The sequence below is a fragment of the Pelophylax lessonae genome (assembly GCF_965119305.1).
Source record: "Pelophylax lessonae genome assembly, chromosome: 4".
In the NCBI taxonomy this organism is placed as follows: domain Eukaryota; kingdom Metazoa; phylum Chordata; class Amphibia; order Anura; family Ranidae; genus Pelophylax; species Pelophylax lessonae.
In genome coordinates this window covers 242,835,398-242,854,085 of record NC_138771.1, presented here as the reverse complement: position 1 = coordinate 242,854,085, position 18,688 = coordinate 242,835,398, and the positions used below count along the sequence as shown (strand labels likewise).

At 43.4% G+C, this 18,688-nt stretch overlaps 1 protein-coding gene across 1 annotated transcript in view; it reads left to right on the top strand.

Moving 5' to 3' along the window:
* Positions 1–18,688, top strand: part of ADAMTS20 (ADAM metallopeptidase with thrombospondin type 1 motif 20) — a 283,904-nt gene that overhangs the window by 131,737 nt on the left and 133,479 nt on the right. The window contains exons 7-8 of the mRNA XM_082253104.1: positions 11,989–12,029; positions 12,239–12,344. Coding sequence (XP_082109230.1) covers positions 11,989–12,029; positions 12,239–12,344 — 147 coding nt within the window. The remainder of the gene's footprint in view (positions 1–11,988; positions 12,030–12,238; positions 12,345–18,688) is intronic.

The window sequence follows — 18,688 nt, the reverse complement described above, 5'->3', positions numbered from 1 at the left end:
AACGCATTTGAGGGATTCTTTTTTTAGGTATATAACCTTTAATCCCTCGCCCCATCTGTAATACGCCAGACAGAAGTCAAGAAAGTCATACCTATCTCAAATATTGAACTTGTAAAAAATTGAATGATTCAGGTGGCTAGGGGTGTGATTGCAATCACACCTAATAAATCATCAAAGAATATTTTAAACCTCATTATGTAGGATTTTAGAGGCAATCTAAAGAAAAATTTGTATAAAACAAGTATTTTATTCAAAACATTGTTTTAAAAGACAAATAAAGACAGTTTGAGTAAAGAGACGTGGTGTTTATAGACATTGAGAGCAAAAATAATCAAGAAAAAATAATTGTGTATAGGGTCAGTTACAAAGTGGCATTCCCCAACTGACTGCTGTATAGATCCATATGAGGTAACTGCATAGATGTTACCACAGAGAGGGAAAATATCCAACGCGTTTCAAAATATATAACAGATTCTTCTTCTGGGATTTTTCTGCCACTTCTGCAATATATGATAATTATTACATTAAATTTGCGTGCTATGAGAATATAATAACCAAAATTACATGAACATTATATAGTTAAAAAAAAAAAAGAAAAAAAAAGAGCTTACGTAGTATATATATGACCTTTTGGTTTGAAAGTTCCATAGGTCAACAAGGGTTGTATATACTGTATATATATATATATATATATATATATATATATATATACGAGGAGGTTCAAGGCTAGGGATGTAGGGCTGGGTTGCAGAGGGAAAACAAAATGCACCCAGTACTTACAATAACATACAATAATAAAGTCTTATGGGAAACCATAATGGCAGCGTCTCTTGAATCCTTCTATTCCTGCCAAGGGGTGGCAGCTAACTCGCAGATTGTTCAGATAGTGAAGAGTGAATTTCCCTTATCTGCGTATGGAGGGGAGAGGAAATGGCATCGGAAGTGATCCCCAGCGTCTCCATATACGCAGCGCGCATGCATCCGGAGACCAGATCGCGGTCGTATTGGAGACAAAAACCACCAACACAGGAGACTTCTCTGGTAACTGAAGGCAAGAAGAAAAGACAAAAGTTTCTCTACTCAACCAGAGAATAGAAAAAGCCCCCATCATCGCAATGTGGGGACCTTCCTGTGTCGGGTGCAATTACTAGTTGCCACAGCAAGGGAGGAATTATACTTTTATAAACCCTTGGGTGCACTCATACCAGTACATTTGGCCATAAAGTAAGAGAACAACAAGCATACATTTAGATGCTCAAAATACAAAAATGAAAAACTATAAAATATAAAAAATTCCAGGGTGTATGTTTTATAAAATATAAAAAAAAACCCAGGCTGTATGACCTAGAAAAAAAGGTAAGTGAAATGGGGAGAAAACAACCACCACAGGGAAGAGAGATGGGGGGTTTTAGTACTGTTGTGAAGTCCTACCCAATACCCCAGAGATAAGTTGAAACCTTCAAGAAAAGGTCTTAAACTTCCATTCTCATTGAGGCCCGAGGGGGTTGTATCATTTAAGTACCTAATCCAGTGCATTTCGCGCTGGAGAAGGATCTTGTTCCAGTCATCCCCTCTGATTGTAATATGGACTCGATCTTGTACCATAAACCTAACATCTGGCATTCTATATTTATGATGTTTGGCAACATGTTGACCCAAAGGTAGGTAAAGATTACCAATTCTCATGCTTTGCAGATGTTTGCTGACTCTTTGTCTCAGTTCTTGTCGTGTCTTCCCTATATAAAAGGAGCCACATTGGCATTGTATTAAGTATACCACACCCTCAGTTTTACATTTTACGAAATGTTTTGCATATAATCGTTTACCATTAGGGAGAGTTGTATGTTTAATACTTCCAATTACTGGATAGAAGGAGCATGACCCACATGGAAAGGTCCCCTTTGTTTTGCAGGGATCTTTTCTTGATTCTCCTTTTGTATTCACTTTGGATAAGATATTCTCCAATGGATCCTGCCTTTTTATATGTAATGAGGGTTTTTTTGTAACCAAACTCACCAGGGTGGGGTCCTCGGTGAGGATGGACCAATGTTTTTCAAGAATTTTCCTTACCCTCTCATGTTGATTTAAATATCTCATAATAATTCTTGTAGCATTGTCCTGTTTGTTTGTTTTTTTAGATTTAGTCCCGGTTCACACATATGCGATGCGGGAGCCCCACAAATCCACTGCAGGTTCCCGCATTGCATTCAACTCACAGGCAGTTCACACTGTCATATGCGAATCGCTGGGGGTGTCAATACAGAGTTAACAACACCCCAAGATCAGTTCGCATAGCGCAGTTTTTACCAAAAATATGTAGCAGAATACAAATTGGCGTAAAATGATAAAAAATTTTAAATTTTACATTTTTTGGGGGAAAGTTATTTTTGTTTAATATATTTTTATTGAAAAAAGTAACAAATAGGTACAACACAGTCCGACACAACATATCGAATAGAAACTATGAAGGCAACACAACACAAATACAAAGGGTCAGCATTTGTCATGCAGCATTCGAGAAATGCAGTAGAACATAAATGCATAAATCACAGCCTGCAGAGCATTGGTTCAAGACAAGTAATCATCCTTTTAATAACACGAGCATGAAAACTAAAGCCATGTCAGAGGAAAGACAGAGAAAAGAAAAAAGGAGGGAAAAAGAAAAGAAAAGAAAAAGAAAAAAAAGGGGGGGAGGAGAGGGAGGGATGGGTAGACCTCGGGCTGTCAAAGGTACAACAAGTACATGTACATATTAATCGGGTGTAGCGGCGTCAGAAGCACCATCAGTGATTAGAGAAACATAGGTCGGGGTGGTTTTGAAAGTCGACCAGGAGTACCAGGTCGAATGGAAGCGGTCCAATTTATCTCGAGAAATAAAGGTGAGTTCCTCTAGCTGACACATTGCTTCCACCTTTAACAACCATTGCCGTATTGTGGGGATGGTGGAAGAGCCCCAGTGAACAGGTACCAAGGCTTTAGCAGCATTTAGCATGTGGGGTATGACTGAACGTTTATATTTGGAAAGAGGCAAGGTAGTGCCATGTAACAAGACCACCCATGGGTCAACCGGAAGTCTTACCTCCGTAATATCCTGAATTAGTTGTAGTATTTCCAACCAATAAGGCCGGATAGCAGGGCAGTACCACCAGATGTGCGCATGTGAAGCAACTTCTCCGCAGCTCCTCCAACATAACGGGGAGATGGCCGGAGAAATACAATGCAGTTTCCTGGGGGTGTAGTACCACCTAGCGAGCAACTTATAATTGGATTCAGCCACTTTGGATGAGATGGAGGAGATATGAGTTAAGGCAAGTACCTTGTCCTTCTTAGCGTCTGATATCCGGGAGTCAAGGTCCCGTTCCCACTGATGGACGAAATCTGGGTAGTGAGGGCATTGCAGGGATAGGAGGGCCTGGTAGAACTGGGACGTAGAGTGGAGAGGGGCGTCCCGGGAGTGAAAGATGGCCTCAATAGGGGTAAGGTCAGTGGAGTCCCTCAAGGGGCGTGGCAGGGAGTTAAGGAATGTACCCAATTGTCTATGTCTCCACCTGTCCATGTGCGTAGCGTTTCTAGGGCCCAGGATCTGGTGTAAGGGTTTCAAAGTATTGGAGTGAAGCACATGATGGAGCAATAACGGAGCCTGCGGGGACCACATTTTAAAACCAGCATCTAGGAGACCAGGGGTGAAGTAGGCATGATCCAAGAGTGGCATGAGGGGGGAATTGTGGGCCCAGGAGAACTTCCTTGGGGGAAAGTTATATAGCAGACTGTGAAAAATATTGTTTTTTTTTTTTTCAGAATTGTCCCTCTTTTTTTGTTTATAGCGCAATGAATAAAAATCATACAGGTGATCAAATACCACCAAAAGAAAGCTCTCTTTGTGGGAAAAACAGGACATCAATTTTATTAGGGTACAGCATTGCATGACCACGCAATTGTCCGTTAAAGTAATGCAGTGCCGAACCGCAAAAAATGGCCTTGGCATTAAGGGGGCAAAAGCTTCTGGGGCTGAAGTGGTTAACTATATATGTTCATGTAATTTTGGCAAATATATTCTCATAGCATGCAACTTTAATGTAATAATTATCATATATTGCAGAAGTGGCAGAAAAATCCAGAATATTGCAGAAATATATTTTGAAATGCATTGGATATTTTCCCTCTCTGTGGTAACATCTATGCTATTTCCTCATATGGATCTATACAGCAGCCAGTTGGGGAATGCCCCTTTGTAACCCACCCTATACACAATAATTTTTTCTTGATTATTTTTGGCTCTGGATGTCTATAAAATACTTGTTTTTTTACAATTTTTTTTCAAATGTTTCTGGATTGCCTCTACAGTAAAATCCCACATATTGAGGTTTAAAGTATTCTTTAATGTCCTATCAAATTTGGATTCCTCCCTAGGGTTGAAGTTTGATTCTCCTATTATGGTGGCTTAAATCTAGGGCTAATTCACATTGTTACAACCAAGGGCGCAGGACAGTCCGTCACCCCAAATCAGGGGTGGGGAACCTTTTTTCTGCCAAGGGCCATTTGTGTATTTATAAAATCATTCAGGGGCCATACAAAATGATCAACTTAAAATTTAGCCTGTTATATTTGGTCAAACATTTAATTAACTCACCCCTAATGTGATGGCTGCAACTGCTTCTCTTTGGTGAGGTGTGTGATGTTAGCTGGTATTGATGATGTTGCTACTCGCAACTGGTTTTCCAGGTTTGCATCGGTCAGTCTGGAGCGCAGTCGACTTTTTGTGGTGGTAAGTTTTGAAAAGAACTGCTGGAGGGTACTGCTGGTGGGTATAGCTGGCTGGTACTGCTGGTGGGTACAGCTGGCTGGTACTGCTGTGGGAACTGCTGGTTCAGGCTGGTACTGCTGGCTTGTACTGTGCTGAGGGTACTGCTGGCTGGTACTGCTGGCTCAGGCTGGTACTGCTGTGGGTAGTTCTGGCTGGTACTGCTGTGGGTACTGCTGGCTCAGGCTGGTACTGTGCTGTAGGTACTGCTGGCTCAGGCTGGCACTGCTGGCTGGCACTGTGCTGTGAGTACTGCTGGCGGGTACTGCTGGCTCAGGTGGGTACTGCTGTGGGTACTGCTGGCTCAGGCTGGTACTGCTGGCTGGTATTGCTGTGGGTACTGCTGGCTGGTACTGTTGTGAGTACTGCTGACTCTGGCTGGTACTGCTGTGGGTTTTGCTGGCTCTGGCTAGTACCTCTAGCTCTGGCTGGTACTGCTGGTTCTGCTGTGGGTACTGCTGGCTCTGGCTGGTACTGCTGTGGGTACTGCTGGTTCTGCTGTGTGTATTGCTGGCACTGGCTGGTACTGCTGGCTCTGGTTGGTGCTGCTATGGGTACTGCTGGTTCTGCTGTGGATACTGCTGGCTCTGGCTGGTACTGCTGTGGGTACTCCTGGTTCTGCTGTAGGTACTGCTGGCTCTGGCTGGTATCACACTTACAAGGTGGCAGGAAGTAACAAACTATCTGGTCTAGTCTCGTGGATGCTGCTCTCGCAGCATGCGTTCCACCGACCGGAAGTAGGGGCTGATGTCACACGTTCTCTGCCACGATAGACGCTGCGTTTCGCCCTCCTGTTGGGCGTTCTCAATAGCAGCGTCCATCAGACTAGACCAGATCGTTTGTTACTTCCTGCAACCTTGTAAGTGTGATTCTTTTACTTCAAATAAACTTTCATGATATACTTCACCATGGCAGGCTCTTTTTGTTCCATCCAAATGAGGTAATATACAGCCAGCGATGTTGCCAACAAACCTATAGAGATACAGGAACAGTGTGCAACCAGCCGGCTACTGCCATTTCCAGATATAAGGCATAATATCCATTTCTTTCTGGTGAGTGGGGTCACCTAAGGGGAGCACCAGCACTTTGTGTCTGAATACTGCACCCAACCACTTTTTTTCATCACCCAAAGAATTGTTGAAAGACTTTTTTAATTGAGAAGCACCTTGTATTTATCACTTTACGAATTGCTGAATAATTGCACATCCATCAAATTTTATTGCATATTTATCAATAATTTATGATCAGCACTTGTATGATATATTATTATATGATTAGCACTTTTGATATGCAATAGAGAGTATTACTTACCCCATTGTAGGTAAACAGGTATTGCACTCCGGCACTTTATAATTTATTACATTATAGTACACAGTATGTTCGAATAAATTAGGGCAGCGCTTATTCAAATATTTTTCAATTATAAAGGCAATACACCTTATTTATCAGCATCAGCCCCTTTGGGAAAAAACTGGCACGGTTTTAATTATTTATTAATGTATTTACTTATTTATTCATTTATTTACTTATTTATTCATTTATTCATTCACACCCCCCTTTTTTTTCATATAACCTTTACTACCTTGTCCCATCTGTAATACACCAGACAGTAGTCAAGAGAATCAAATCTATCTCACCTATCGAAATTGGATTCCTCCCTACGATTGGCGTATGATTCTCCTATTATGGTGGATTAAATCTAGGGCGAATTCACACTATGTGTCCTATTCACACTGCAACACAGCCAGGAGCTCCGCTGCAGCAAGCTGTGATAAAATGCAGACATGCTGTACTTTATCACAGCGCATTGTACAGGATCACTTGTCACTGTAGAGCAGTGCAGCGCATAGCGCTACTGTACAGTGACATAATTGACGCATTACTTTTGTGCACTTCAAATAAAGTTTCTACAAAAAGAAAAAAGGGAGCTGTGTGATGTGCTTAATCTCTCAATGGCACCTGTCTTGAGTGGCCAATTTACTGTGTTCACAATGTTGGAGTGCAGCCCATTGGCACGGGCTTGGAAGCAAGCAGAAATCACTGAAATAGCAGTATCTGCTTCAGTGAATTCCAGCTTCCAACAGCATCATCTCACATCCTGCATCTTACCTTATGAAGTCTCTGAATGCGTTGTCCCAAAATTCCCACTACACGTTGAATACCCTTCGGGCCTATATAACCATTACTCCCAAAGACGGTAAGGACAAGACATCCTGTACTTGTTTCCACCCCATTTCACTTTTGATCATAGATATTAAATGACTCAGAAATGCATTGGTTAATCACCTTCTTCCATTTCTCACCAAAAGAGTGCATTTTGATCAAGTGTCTTTTAACCCAACTGTGACAACATCTTCAAAATACTTGATCTGATCCACACAGCCGCCTCTTCTGCGAACCCCTACCTGCTGCTTGATAGGGTCAAATGGGCCTCCATCACTTCTGTCCTGCAACATATTGTGCTTGAGGAGAATATCTTAAAGTGGATCAATGTGGTCCACTCTATCTCTTCGTCTGAGGTAAAGGTTCCTTTCTGATCCTTAGACCATAGCCAACGGGACAAGACAGGCTTACCTACTCTCCCTTCTCCTTTTAACACTTACCTTTAAACTCTTTCTCTGCAAAATTTTGCTCAATCTAGATATCTCAGGTCTCCGGACTGGTGACACTTTCACAAGGTTCAGACCCTGCTGTTGGGGGGGCCAATAGGAGATGTTCTCCTGGTTTGGCAATCCAGCCTAAGTTTCTATATCTCATACAAGCAATTTCAGTCCACATACTCACAAACGTACTAAAACAGGTCAACACACTTTTCACTAAATTTTAAATGGTCTCTTATATGTTTACCAAAATAAATTCGGGGAATAACCCTTACAGATCTAGTCAAATATCAGTTAGCATCCCACCTAATGCAACTTCTTTACTTGTGCAAGCACTCCGACACTAAACAATGGCTGTGACTGGAAAAAGGCTGCCTTTGACATGCCTCTTCCAAAGTGTCCAGGTGGGGTGTATTCCCCCATCTTTGAGAGTGCACCCCAAGATGATCCCACCCCGAAGGAACCGTGTCTTAGCCTTTCAGACCTTTGGGTTATCTCCTACCAACTCACCTCTTTACCCGATCATAGTCAATCAAACTTCTCTTTGGGTTCAAGAGATGGTCTAGGCTGAGCTTTGATGTCCCTGGGAAAATTTCAAGCATATCCTTTTATATAATCTGGGCACTGGCCCTCCAGGGGTGATGTGACTATCCCAGATGGCACTTATGGTCTAAATTTGTGGAAAGCATTAAAGATGCAACACTTCTTATTTTTTCTCCCACTTTTGATCCCATGCACATTCACTGTTCATCCAGTGGCGGCCGGTGTGTTGGGGGCGCAGGGGCGCCACCCCCCCTATCCATGCATCCGGCCCCCTAATCTACATGCGGGGCGCTGGACACATGGAGTTCAGAGGCTCTAATAGGCTTCAGAAAAGGGTGGACCCGGGGCGCAGAGCACTGCGCCCTAGCCCACCCATTTGTGTGACAATAGCGAATGGAAATTCGCTATTGTCACTTGGATCTTCCTCCTGGCCAATCAGGAAGCGGGTCAGAGACCTGCTTCCTGATTGTCCATAGGGTGAACTCATGCCATTGGCCCAGGAGGAGTCGGGAGGACTGAGGAGAAGCCACCGCTGCAGGTAAGTGCACTGGTCTCTCTGCTTTGAAGGGGGCACAGCACGCTGGTCACTTTGCATTGAAAGGGGACACGCTGGTCACTCTGCATTGAAAGGGGGCATGATGGTCACTCTGCATTGAAAGGGGGCATGATGGTCACTCTGCATTGAAGGGGGCACGCTGTGTTCACTCTGCACTGAAGGGGGCACGCTGTGGTCACTCTGCATTGAAGTGGGCATGCTGTGGTCACTCTGCATTAAAAGGGGCACGCTGTGGTCACTCTGCATTGAAAGGGGGCATGATGGTCACTCTGCATTGAAAGGGGGCACGCTGGTCACTCTGCTTTGAAACGGGGGCACGCTGGTCACTCTGCATTGAAAGGGGGCATGATGGTCACTCTTCATTGAAGGGGGCACGCTGTGGTCACTCTGCATTGAAGGGGGCATGCTGTAGTCACTCTGCATTGAAGGGGGCATGCTGTGGTCACTCTGCATTGAAGGGGGCATGATGGTCACTCTGCATTGAAAGGGGGAACGCTGGTCACTCTGCATTGAAAGGGGGCACGCTGGTCACTCTGCATTGAAAGGGGGCATGATGGTCGCTCTTCATTGAAGGGGGCACGCTGTGGTCACTCTGCATTGAAGGGGGCATGCTGTGGTCACTCTGCATTGAAGGGGGCATGCTGTGGTCACTCTGCATTGAAGGGGGCACGATGGTCACTCTGCATTGAAGGGGGCACGCTGTGGTCACTCTGCATTGAAGGGGGCACGCTGTGGTCACTCTGCATTGAAAGGGGGCATGATGGTCACTCTGCATTGAAGGGGGCACGCTGTGGTCACTCTGCATTGAAGGGGGGCATGATGGTCACTCTGCATTGAAAGGTGGCACGGAACGCTTGTCACTCTGCATTGAAAGGGGGCACGCTGGTAACTCTGCATTGAAAGGGGGGCACGCTGGTCACTCTGCATTGAAAGGGGGGCACACTGGTCACTCTGCATCGAAACGGGGGCACGCTGGTCACTCTGCATTGAAAGGGGGCACGCTGGTCACTCTGCATAGAAGGGGGCACACTATACCTTGATTACTGAAGGCCCCTTTCACACTTTTGTGACCTCACGCAATTGTTTACAGAGTTTTTTGCCGCAAAGCAATGCCTATTACATTTTTCTGTTTGCGCCGCCACCAAAAATTTTGAGCACCAGCCGCCACTGTGTTCATCATGTGTAATGTTTTTTCTTTTCCACAACAGTGATATAGGCTCCTATCTGCAATACTGGGAAGATGGCTTACAACAATCTTTCACTACAGAACAGTGTTAGAAAATGCTGCATTTCTCCATTACATTCTTGACCTGCTCAAATATCAGTCAGAAGACCAACAAGAAAATGTAAAAACAGTAGCACAGGACCCCTACTGTCCTTCACAAACGTTACCCTGGTATATCACACTGCTGTTAGAATTGTGATCAGGAAAAGGGTACCATCATCCAAAGATTTTGGTCTTGTTTAAAATTGCCGCCTTTTTGAGAATAGTCAGGATCATCCCATACTCTTGTTTCTTTTTTGTTTTACACAACTCTCGCATCCCTGTAAGAAGATCGGTCCTCTGCCACCTCTTTAATGCAGCTAAACCCTGCATCCCCCTAAAGTGGAGGCATCATTTACTTCACTCAGGGTAAGCAAAAAACCTATATGAAAATGTGGTTTAATTGGGTTGACTTCTTCTAAGAAGAGAGGGAGGTCCTAATAGGTTCTCTACCTAATCCCCCCCATCTGTTGTCTCTCGCCTCCCTTTTTTCCTCAACTTCCTCTAGTCTTTTGCTCACTCTTCCCTTTTCCCCAATCAGTACTCACTGACTAAGTAAGGAACCTATCACTTTGTTCAAGCACAAAGTTAGTGTTTTCATAACATTATTAAAGGGTTTTAGTGGGGGACTGGGAGGACAAGTGGTGCTAGCAGAGTAGAACAGGATCCTTTTGGCCTTGTTCAAAGTTTGCCTTGTGTAACATTGCTACAGGTTCACTTTAAATAGTTACTAATAATTTTGTCTTCATTTCATTTCTTTATTTCTTAACCTAAACCTGGCAATGTGCATTTTAACTGATTGACCAACGCAAACAGAATCGTTTTTGTATATATTGTTTGCCTGCCCTGCTTTAAAGGTGAGCCCCACAGCTATCAGTTAAGTCAAAGCATTCTATTCTGGGCTGGATCACACTAGACACCAAACACCACAGGCAAAGGTACATTAAGGCGCTTTATGGTGCAATGTGTTGTAGCCCATTCAAAATTAATAGGCTGGAACACAGCATGCATTGTGGTTATGAGTAAGCGACCTACAGCGTTGTGAAACGCGTCAACCTGGCACATCTGTCTGCACACTGTCTGTCCATTTAATTTATGAAGAATAAAGGATACCTTTTGATTTCAACATACAGCTCGAGTGCGGTCTCAAATTTTGGATTTCTACAGTTCTTGGATTACGGATCTGACCTGCACCAGGTTTGGAACACACACCTGAGCGGCTTCTGCCCTCCCATTGCTTCGCAATGTGTTGTAGCCCATTCAAAATTAATAGGCTGGAACACAGCATGCATTGTGGTGCATTGCAGTGCAGGTGCTAGTCAGGATGATGTGCATCTTCCCATTTCCCCACAAAAACAGCCTAGTGCAAATGAGCCCTTAGTGTGAAATTATGTCTAAAGGAAGTAGTGCTACTTTTGCCCTTACTAATCAACTCTTTAAGTCGATTTGCTGCTACCAGCTTTTTCCTTGTTTGTCGCAACCTGTCTAGGTGTTGTCATGAAGAGATGACCAGCCCTGAGTAGCATTCGCCTTTGAGCAGCTTGGTGGCTGTATTTAAACAGTTGGTCAGTAGATATACAAGTGGCATCCGCCCCTCCTGTCATTACTGCACAGTGAATTTGTAAATTGTATAATTAGGGAAAAAACCTATTCACTATATTTCTGAAGTATATGCACATTTCTTTACAGAGCAGTACAGTACAGAAAAAAAAACCCTGTTGAATCTGCCAGAAATGAGCACCTTTCTTCCTGTACTGAACTCACAATGCTGCATTTGTTGCACCAAAATCCCAAGGAGTTTACTTGCAGTGGGTTTAAAAATGCAAAAAAAAAATGGCAACATTTTCTTGAATTGCAGAAATTTGTCATTTTTAGAGTGATATATTCACTTTACTAACTGAAGAAAGTACAAATATTGTATCTATCTTTTCTCCAACTTAAGAAAACTTTGAAAAGTGGAGGTGAAGAAGTAGATTATATTGTTTGGAATTCTGGTGTATGGGTAGTATATGCATTAAAACCTCATAAACAATATTTTATGAATTGTGGTTATTTTGGATGCTGATAATTCTTAGCATATTCCATATTAATTTCATTATAACGGGGAATGACATGCTAATGAATGTAGCATGTATACATTGACATTGACATACTGTAAATATAAAAAAGCATTAGATAGAAATTAGGAATTACTTTAACAAACTTTTGTGTCTCTTTTCTGCAGGGAAGACATATGCAGAGCCAGTAATAAATGTGATACTTTAGGTAAGAACCTTTTTGACAAGCATGTTTACAGGAGATGTTGAGTTTATACTTTATGGCCTTAATAAGTATTATAGACTGTAGAAATGCATAATGATAATATTTATGTTCAGGCACAGTTGAATAGTTTCTTAGAAAATGTATTCATAAACTGACCCTGAGGGATTATGCCAAGAACAGTACAATAAATTATTCTGCTTATACTTTTACAGGATTAGCTGAATTAGGAACGATGTGTGATCCTCACCGCAGCTGCTCTATCAGTGAAGAAAATGGTTTAGGTGCTGCATTCACTATAGCTCATGAACTTGGACATGTGTGAGTATTACCTTTTTCATGTCAAGACATTGAATGCAAATAATTTGGCTGGAGTGTAAAAGTTTCAGATAAACCAATTTAAAAAGATACACAAATATAATGGTTATTCGTGTGCAGGTGTGGTCTGTTCCCAAAACTTCACTACAAATCGAGTCCATATTTCACTGTCCTTTAATAATTTAGAGGTAAATTGGATCACAAAAATACGAAGGCTGCTGTAAGTAAACTTTCCTTTTGAAAAAATCTACCTGTTATGCTGATCCAAATGCTTCAATAATTTCTAAGTCAGTGACCTAGGTCAAGTATAAAAATCAGATGTCATCTAACTGCGCTAGCTAAACTTGAGCCAGATCAATTTAAAAAAAAAAAAATAGAAGTTAGGCTGTTTTAGAAGGAGATGAGTAATGGCTGCCTTTATGTTTCTCACATGGCAAGTTTCCTTTAGTATTTCATTACTGATGTTATTTTACGTACTGAATAACTTTTTTTTAGCTTAAAGCTCAACTGATGTTCTAAAGCAGGGTTTCACAACCTTTTTTTAGTCAAGGCACCCTTTAAAATTCTGCACAATCTCAGGGCACCTTTTTGAAAAAAGTAAAAAACTAAATGAATAGTTTTACAAAACACAGCAACATCCACACATGTAGGACACCCAACATCAGAGGTGATTTATTCTTCTCTCCCTCACTCAGCTAATGTGACCCCAGTGTTGATGGAGAGGGACAGGGGAGGGGCAAACAAGGATGCTGTGGAGGTGCTTAACATCCTCCTTATCAACTGATGACTTCATTGGTTGTTAGGATGTCGGTGGCTAGAAGGTTTTAATGGTGCACAATTAAAACCTGTGGCTTTGTGTAATTTAAATTTAGGCTTAATCTATCTGCTGGCATGTATACTATTTGTGGGCAATTTTGTGGGCATTTTGCCAAGGCACCCCTGAATAAACCTGAACGCACCCCAGGGTGCCTGGGCACCCTGGTTGAAAAAGGTTGTTCTAGCGGTACATACCTAGTCAAAGAGACATTGTACTAACAACCAACATATTTAAAGTCTTACCTCCATTTTCCCCCACTTAACAGTTGTGCAATATATCTAAATATGACTGCACAGCCTAATAATTATTATAGTTTGACTGCACTGACCAGTGCACCTTTAGATACCCCCGTCTTCCTCTGTACTACAAGTCTGCAAGAGAAATCTTGCAAGGAGGGTTATGACCAATACATAGAGCACTGGAGTGGATGGGTAAAAAGCAAATTTTCACAAATAAAAAACATATTCTGAGGCACTTCCAAATGAAAATCAGTTATACAATCGTAATATACAGTGGTACAGAACAAGAAATAATCAAATGATTCCCACTGCTGACTATCGTATTCAGTAGCCATGGATGCCTAAATATATTGCCATCTGACAAGATGTAGTCACTGGTTGGTTGATAATTTTCTACTCCACTTTTTTTTTTTTTTAAATGCAGGCTTACCCAAGGCTTGAATTTAGCCCAGAATTTGAGCCTTCTATGGCCAGCTTAAAGAAAATGTAAAGGCAGAAGTTTTTTTATCTTGATGCATTCTGTGCATTAGGATAAAAAAAACCTTCTGTCTGCAGCAGCCCCAATCAGCCCCCCCATAATACTTACCTGAGCCCGTCTTTATCCAAGGATGTTGCAGGAGTTTCTCAGCTGCCCAAGAATCCCCTCCTCATTGGCTGAGACAGCGGTCTGGTGCGATTGGCTCCCGCTGCTGTCAGTCAAAGTCAGTCAGCCAATCGGGAGGGGGCGGGGGTGGGGCCGTGTTGCGGCTCCGTGTCTAAATGGACACAGAGAGCTGTGGCTAGGCTCGGGTGCCCCCATAGCAAGCTGCTTGCTGTGGGGGCACTCAACAGGAGGGAGGGGCCAGGAGCACAGAAGAGGGACCCAAAAAAAGGAGGATCTGGGCCACTCTGTGCAAAACCGACTGCACAGAGCAGGTAAGTATAACATGTTTGCAATTTAAAAAAAAAATTGAGACTTTATCCTTACTTTAAGACTTTAGTTAAAGAAGTTATAAAGGCAGAAGTTTTTTTTAATCTAAATGCATTCTATGTATTAGGATAAAAAGCCTTCTGTGTGCAGCAGCCCCCCTCAGCCCCCCGTAATCCTCACCTGAGGTCCTTCTAGCTCCAGTGATGTTGTAGGCAGTGGCGGCTGGTCTATAGGGGGCACAGGGGGGCCGCCCCCCTAATCTCTGTGGCCAGTAAAAAAAAAGGAAAAAAAATACAATTTTCAGGCCACTAGGGGCACCGGACTAACTGGTGGCTATGGGGGGGGGGGGGTTTGCACCCCACGTGCTTGCAGCAGAGCCGCTGATTGGCAGCCTTCTGGGGGGTCATCGGGGCGCAGAGCAATGCGCCCCGACACTCCCCACTTTCAGGATGTCCTGCCTGTGATTGGTCCAGTCACCAGCCTGGACCAATCATAGCAGACATCCCGGGTGACGTCGCGTGGGGGGCGGTTAGTCATGCACCGTCCTGAAGTCACCTTCCCGCCCGCCGTCAGAGAAGAGGCAGCGGGCGGCGCGCATGGAGGAAGAACAGTCCGGTGTCCGGTCGGAGAACATCGGTCCGACCGAGTCGTGGCGCCATGGAGAAGGAAGAAGTCAACTCCCGAGCAGCACGGTCGCCAGGGAGTCGGGATGGTGATGGGTGGCACGCTGTAACGCTCCTGCGTTTCATGTATGGTGTGGATTTTCAGCTGCAGAAATATTCCACTTCAGTAGTCGTGTAAGAGAGATGCTGAGATACCATTCCCAACTCATCATGTGTGGAAGGTCTTAATTCAGCTAGTAAATACACACACTCAACAAGCTGGTTCCTAGAGTGACTTTATGTATGTAGTAACACAGTGATGAAGATTTAAGAGACAGGTTGAGTGGAGGTGGTAGGTGACAGACACTTGAAGGTAAGACAGTAGCAGATGGATGCAGGTAGGTTTAGCAATCATGTATGGTAGCAGATGACAGAGTAGCAGGTGGACATACAAGAGAGATCAACCCAGTGCAGGAATAAGTAGCAGTAGTCTTAAGAGCTAGCAATCTAGATATGCAGATGTGATAAATAGTCTTTACTATGCAGAGCTAGATAGTGTAAGCTTAGTATAAGTTTATAGAGGGTTCCCCTGCGGGGTACTTAGCACTAATAGCAATACAGCCGAAGGTTGGTTCAGGAGGAGCGGATGATCCGGAAGCGGGATGCAGGGATCAGCGCAGCGAGGTTCCGTCAGCGGGGTATGCTTGCAAGCACGAAAGCTTCAAGCCAAGTTAGCATCCAGGTAAGGGTGTTTGAACGAACACATGTGAGTGAGAACCGGCGATTTAAATAGCCATCTAGTCCGGCGCTGAGTGATGACAGCTTCAGTCTTAAAGGTGTATGCGCACCTTTCCAAAAGAGAATGGTGGGCGCATACACTTGTGAAAAGAGTAATTTAGGGTACCAAAGGTACCGGAACATTACAATACCCCCCCCTTAAGGCCGGCTCCTGAAGGCCTCTGGAGCTGGTTTGTCTGGGTATCTCGCATGAAAATTGCGGATTAATCTAGGGGCATGTATTTCAGAGGTGTTTAGCCAGGTGTCGTCTTGGGGCCCATAGTTCTTCCATCTAACCAAGTACTGAAGTCTTCTTCTGTAGATAAGAGAATCCAGAATCTCTTTTATCTCGTATTCTTCTCCACCTTCAACTTGTACAGGAGGCGGAGGTGGAATATTTGGCCTTATTCCTTGGTCCGGAACATGGGGCTTCAGTAGCGACACATGGAAAATGGGATGGATTTTTAGGTCTATTGGCAATGTAAGCTGTACTGCAGCTTTTCCAATAAGTTTTTTGATTGGGAAAGGTCCCAAGAACAGAGGTCCAAGCTTTTTGCTAGGGATCTTCAGTCTTAAATTTTTTGTTGAGAGCCAAACGAGGTCCCCGATAGTGTACTGTGGAGAAGGTCTTCTGCGAAGATCATAGTACTTCTTTTGTTGACTGTGAGCGTGTGCAATGGTAGTATTTAATAAACCCAGAGAATCCTTTATTTGGGTAAGATAGTCTGAGGCTACTGGGTTGTTTGAAGGAAGGATGCGTGGTGGAAGAATAGAGGGATGAAACCCATAGTTCAAGTAGAACGGACTCTGCTTGGTTGTACTGTGGGTTGCGTTGTTTTAGGCAAATTCTGCCAGAGGGAGAAGATCCACCCAATCATCCTGTTGGTAAGAAGTGTAACAACGTAAATACTGCTCGATGCATTGGTTGACTCTTTCAGTCTGTCCGTTGGTCTGCGGATGGTAAGGAGAAGTGAGCTTCCGCTCGATCCGTAGTATGTGACATAGTTCTTGCCAGAACTTAGAAATAAATTGGGATCCACGGTCAGACAGAAGAGTTTTTGGGATACCATGTAATCTAAAGACATGTTTCATCAGGAGTTCTGCCGTTTGTTTGGACGAAGGTAGTCTGCGAATAGCAATGAAATGTGCCATCTTTGTCAGATGGTCCACTGACACCAAGATGGTATTAAATCCTTTGGAAAGAGGCAATTCTACGATGAAGTCCAAGGACAAAACTTCCCATGGAGTTTGGGGTATTGGTAGACTGCATAGTAGACCGGATGGTCTCGTAGTGTCAATTTTGGACCTGGCACAGTAGAGGAAGCCTTCTGCATCAGTATTTAGTTGTGGTGGGGGTGAATCCAAACTTATACCATGCAAAACCTCTTCCTTCAAGGAACGGACAACTCCAATAATGCGTTTGTGAGGTATTATAGGAACGGAAGGGATTTCAAAGTAGTTTTCTTCAGTTAGTCGTGATAGTGCATCCGCCTTTTTGTTCTTATCTGCAGGTGTGTAGGTCACTAGGAAGTTAAACCTTAGAAAGAATAGTGACCATCATACCTGTCGGTGCGAGAGAGGTTTGCTAGTCTGAAGATATTGGAGGTTTTTATGGTCCGTGTATATAATTATTGGTAATTGGGTGCCTTCGAGTAAATGTCGCCAATTCTCCAGAGCCAATTTTATAGCAAGCAGTTCCTTTTCACCTACGGGGTAATTTATCTCGGGACTGCTTAGGGATTTAGAAAAAAAGGCGACTGGATGAAGTGGTGAAGTGTGGGTTGGTCGTTGGGAGAGTATTGCTCCTACTGCCATGTTTGACGCATCTACCTCCAGAATGTATTGGAGGGATGGGTCTGGATGGCGTAATATGGGAGCGGAAGTAAACCTTGTCTTTAACAAGTGAAAAGCTTTATTGGCTTCTTCTGACCATTTGAATGTTTTTTTTTTATGCTAGTGAGCTGTGTGAGGGGTCTCACAATAGCAGAAAAGTTTTTAATGAACTTCCTGTAGAAATTTGAAAATCCCAGGAATCGCTGTAGCGCCTTGCGTGTGGTTGGTGTAGGCCAATCCTGAATGCAGGATATTTTACTCATGTCCATCTCGATTCCTGTTTTGGATATGATGTAGCCTAGAAAGAGTACCTCGTCTTTATGAAACAAGCATTTCTTTAGTTTCACATAAAGGTTATGTGCAAGCAATCTCGATAGTACAAGTCTTACATGTCTTATGTGTTCAGACAGGGATCGTGAATATATAAGTATATCGTCCAGATATACCACAACACAGACATCTAGTAAGTCTTTAAAAATATCGTTTATAAATCGTTGGAAAACTGCAGGGGCGTTGCATAGCCCGAATGGCACCACAAGATATTCGAACAATCCGTATCTGGTTCTGAATGCAGTCTTCCACTCGTGTCCATCACGGATTCGAATGAGATTGTATGCTCCTTTCAGGTCCAATTTTGAAAAATACGTAGCTCCACGCACCTGCTCAATGAGCTCAGGGATAAGCGGTAGAGGATAGCGATCTTTTATTGTGATAGCATTCAATTTCCTGTAGTCGATGATAGGTCTGAGACTTGAGTCCTTATTGCGAACAAAAAAGAGTCCTGCTGCTGTGGAAGAAGTGGAAGGTCTAATAAAACCTTTTTCCAAATTCTCATCCAAATAGGTTTTGAGATGGGAAAGTTCATCCTGTGAAAGAGGATAAACATGACCGAACGGCAATTTGCTATTTGGGAGTAGATCAATGCTACAATCATAGTCTCGATGAGGAGGTAATGCTTGAGCATTTTTCTCAAGAAAAACCTCAGAAAGATCCTGATAACATAGTGGTGCAATCTCATCTGTCACCATAGACAGAATCTTCCCGGAAGACGGGAGGTTACACGTATCCTCGCAATAGCAAGAGAGGAAGGCCAAGGACCGTTCCTTCCAATCTATGGTTGGTTGGTGTGTGTGTAACCAGGGAAGTCCCAACACAATGGGAAAGTGGGG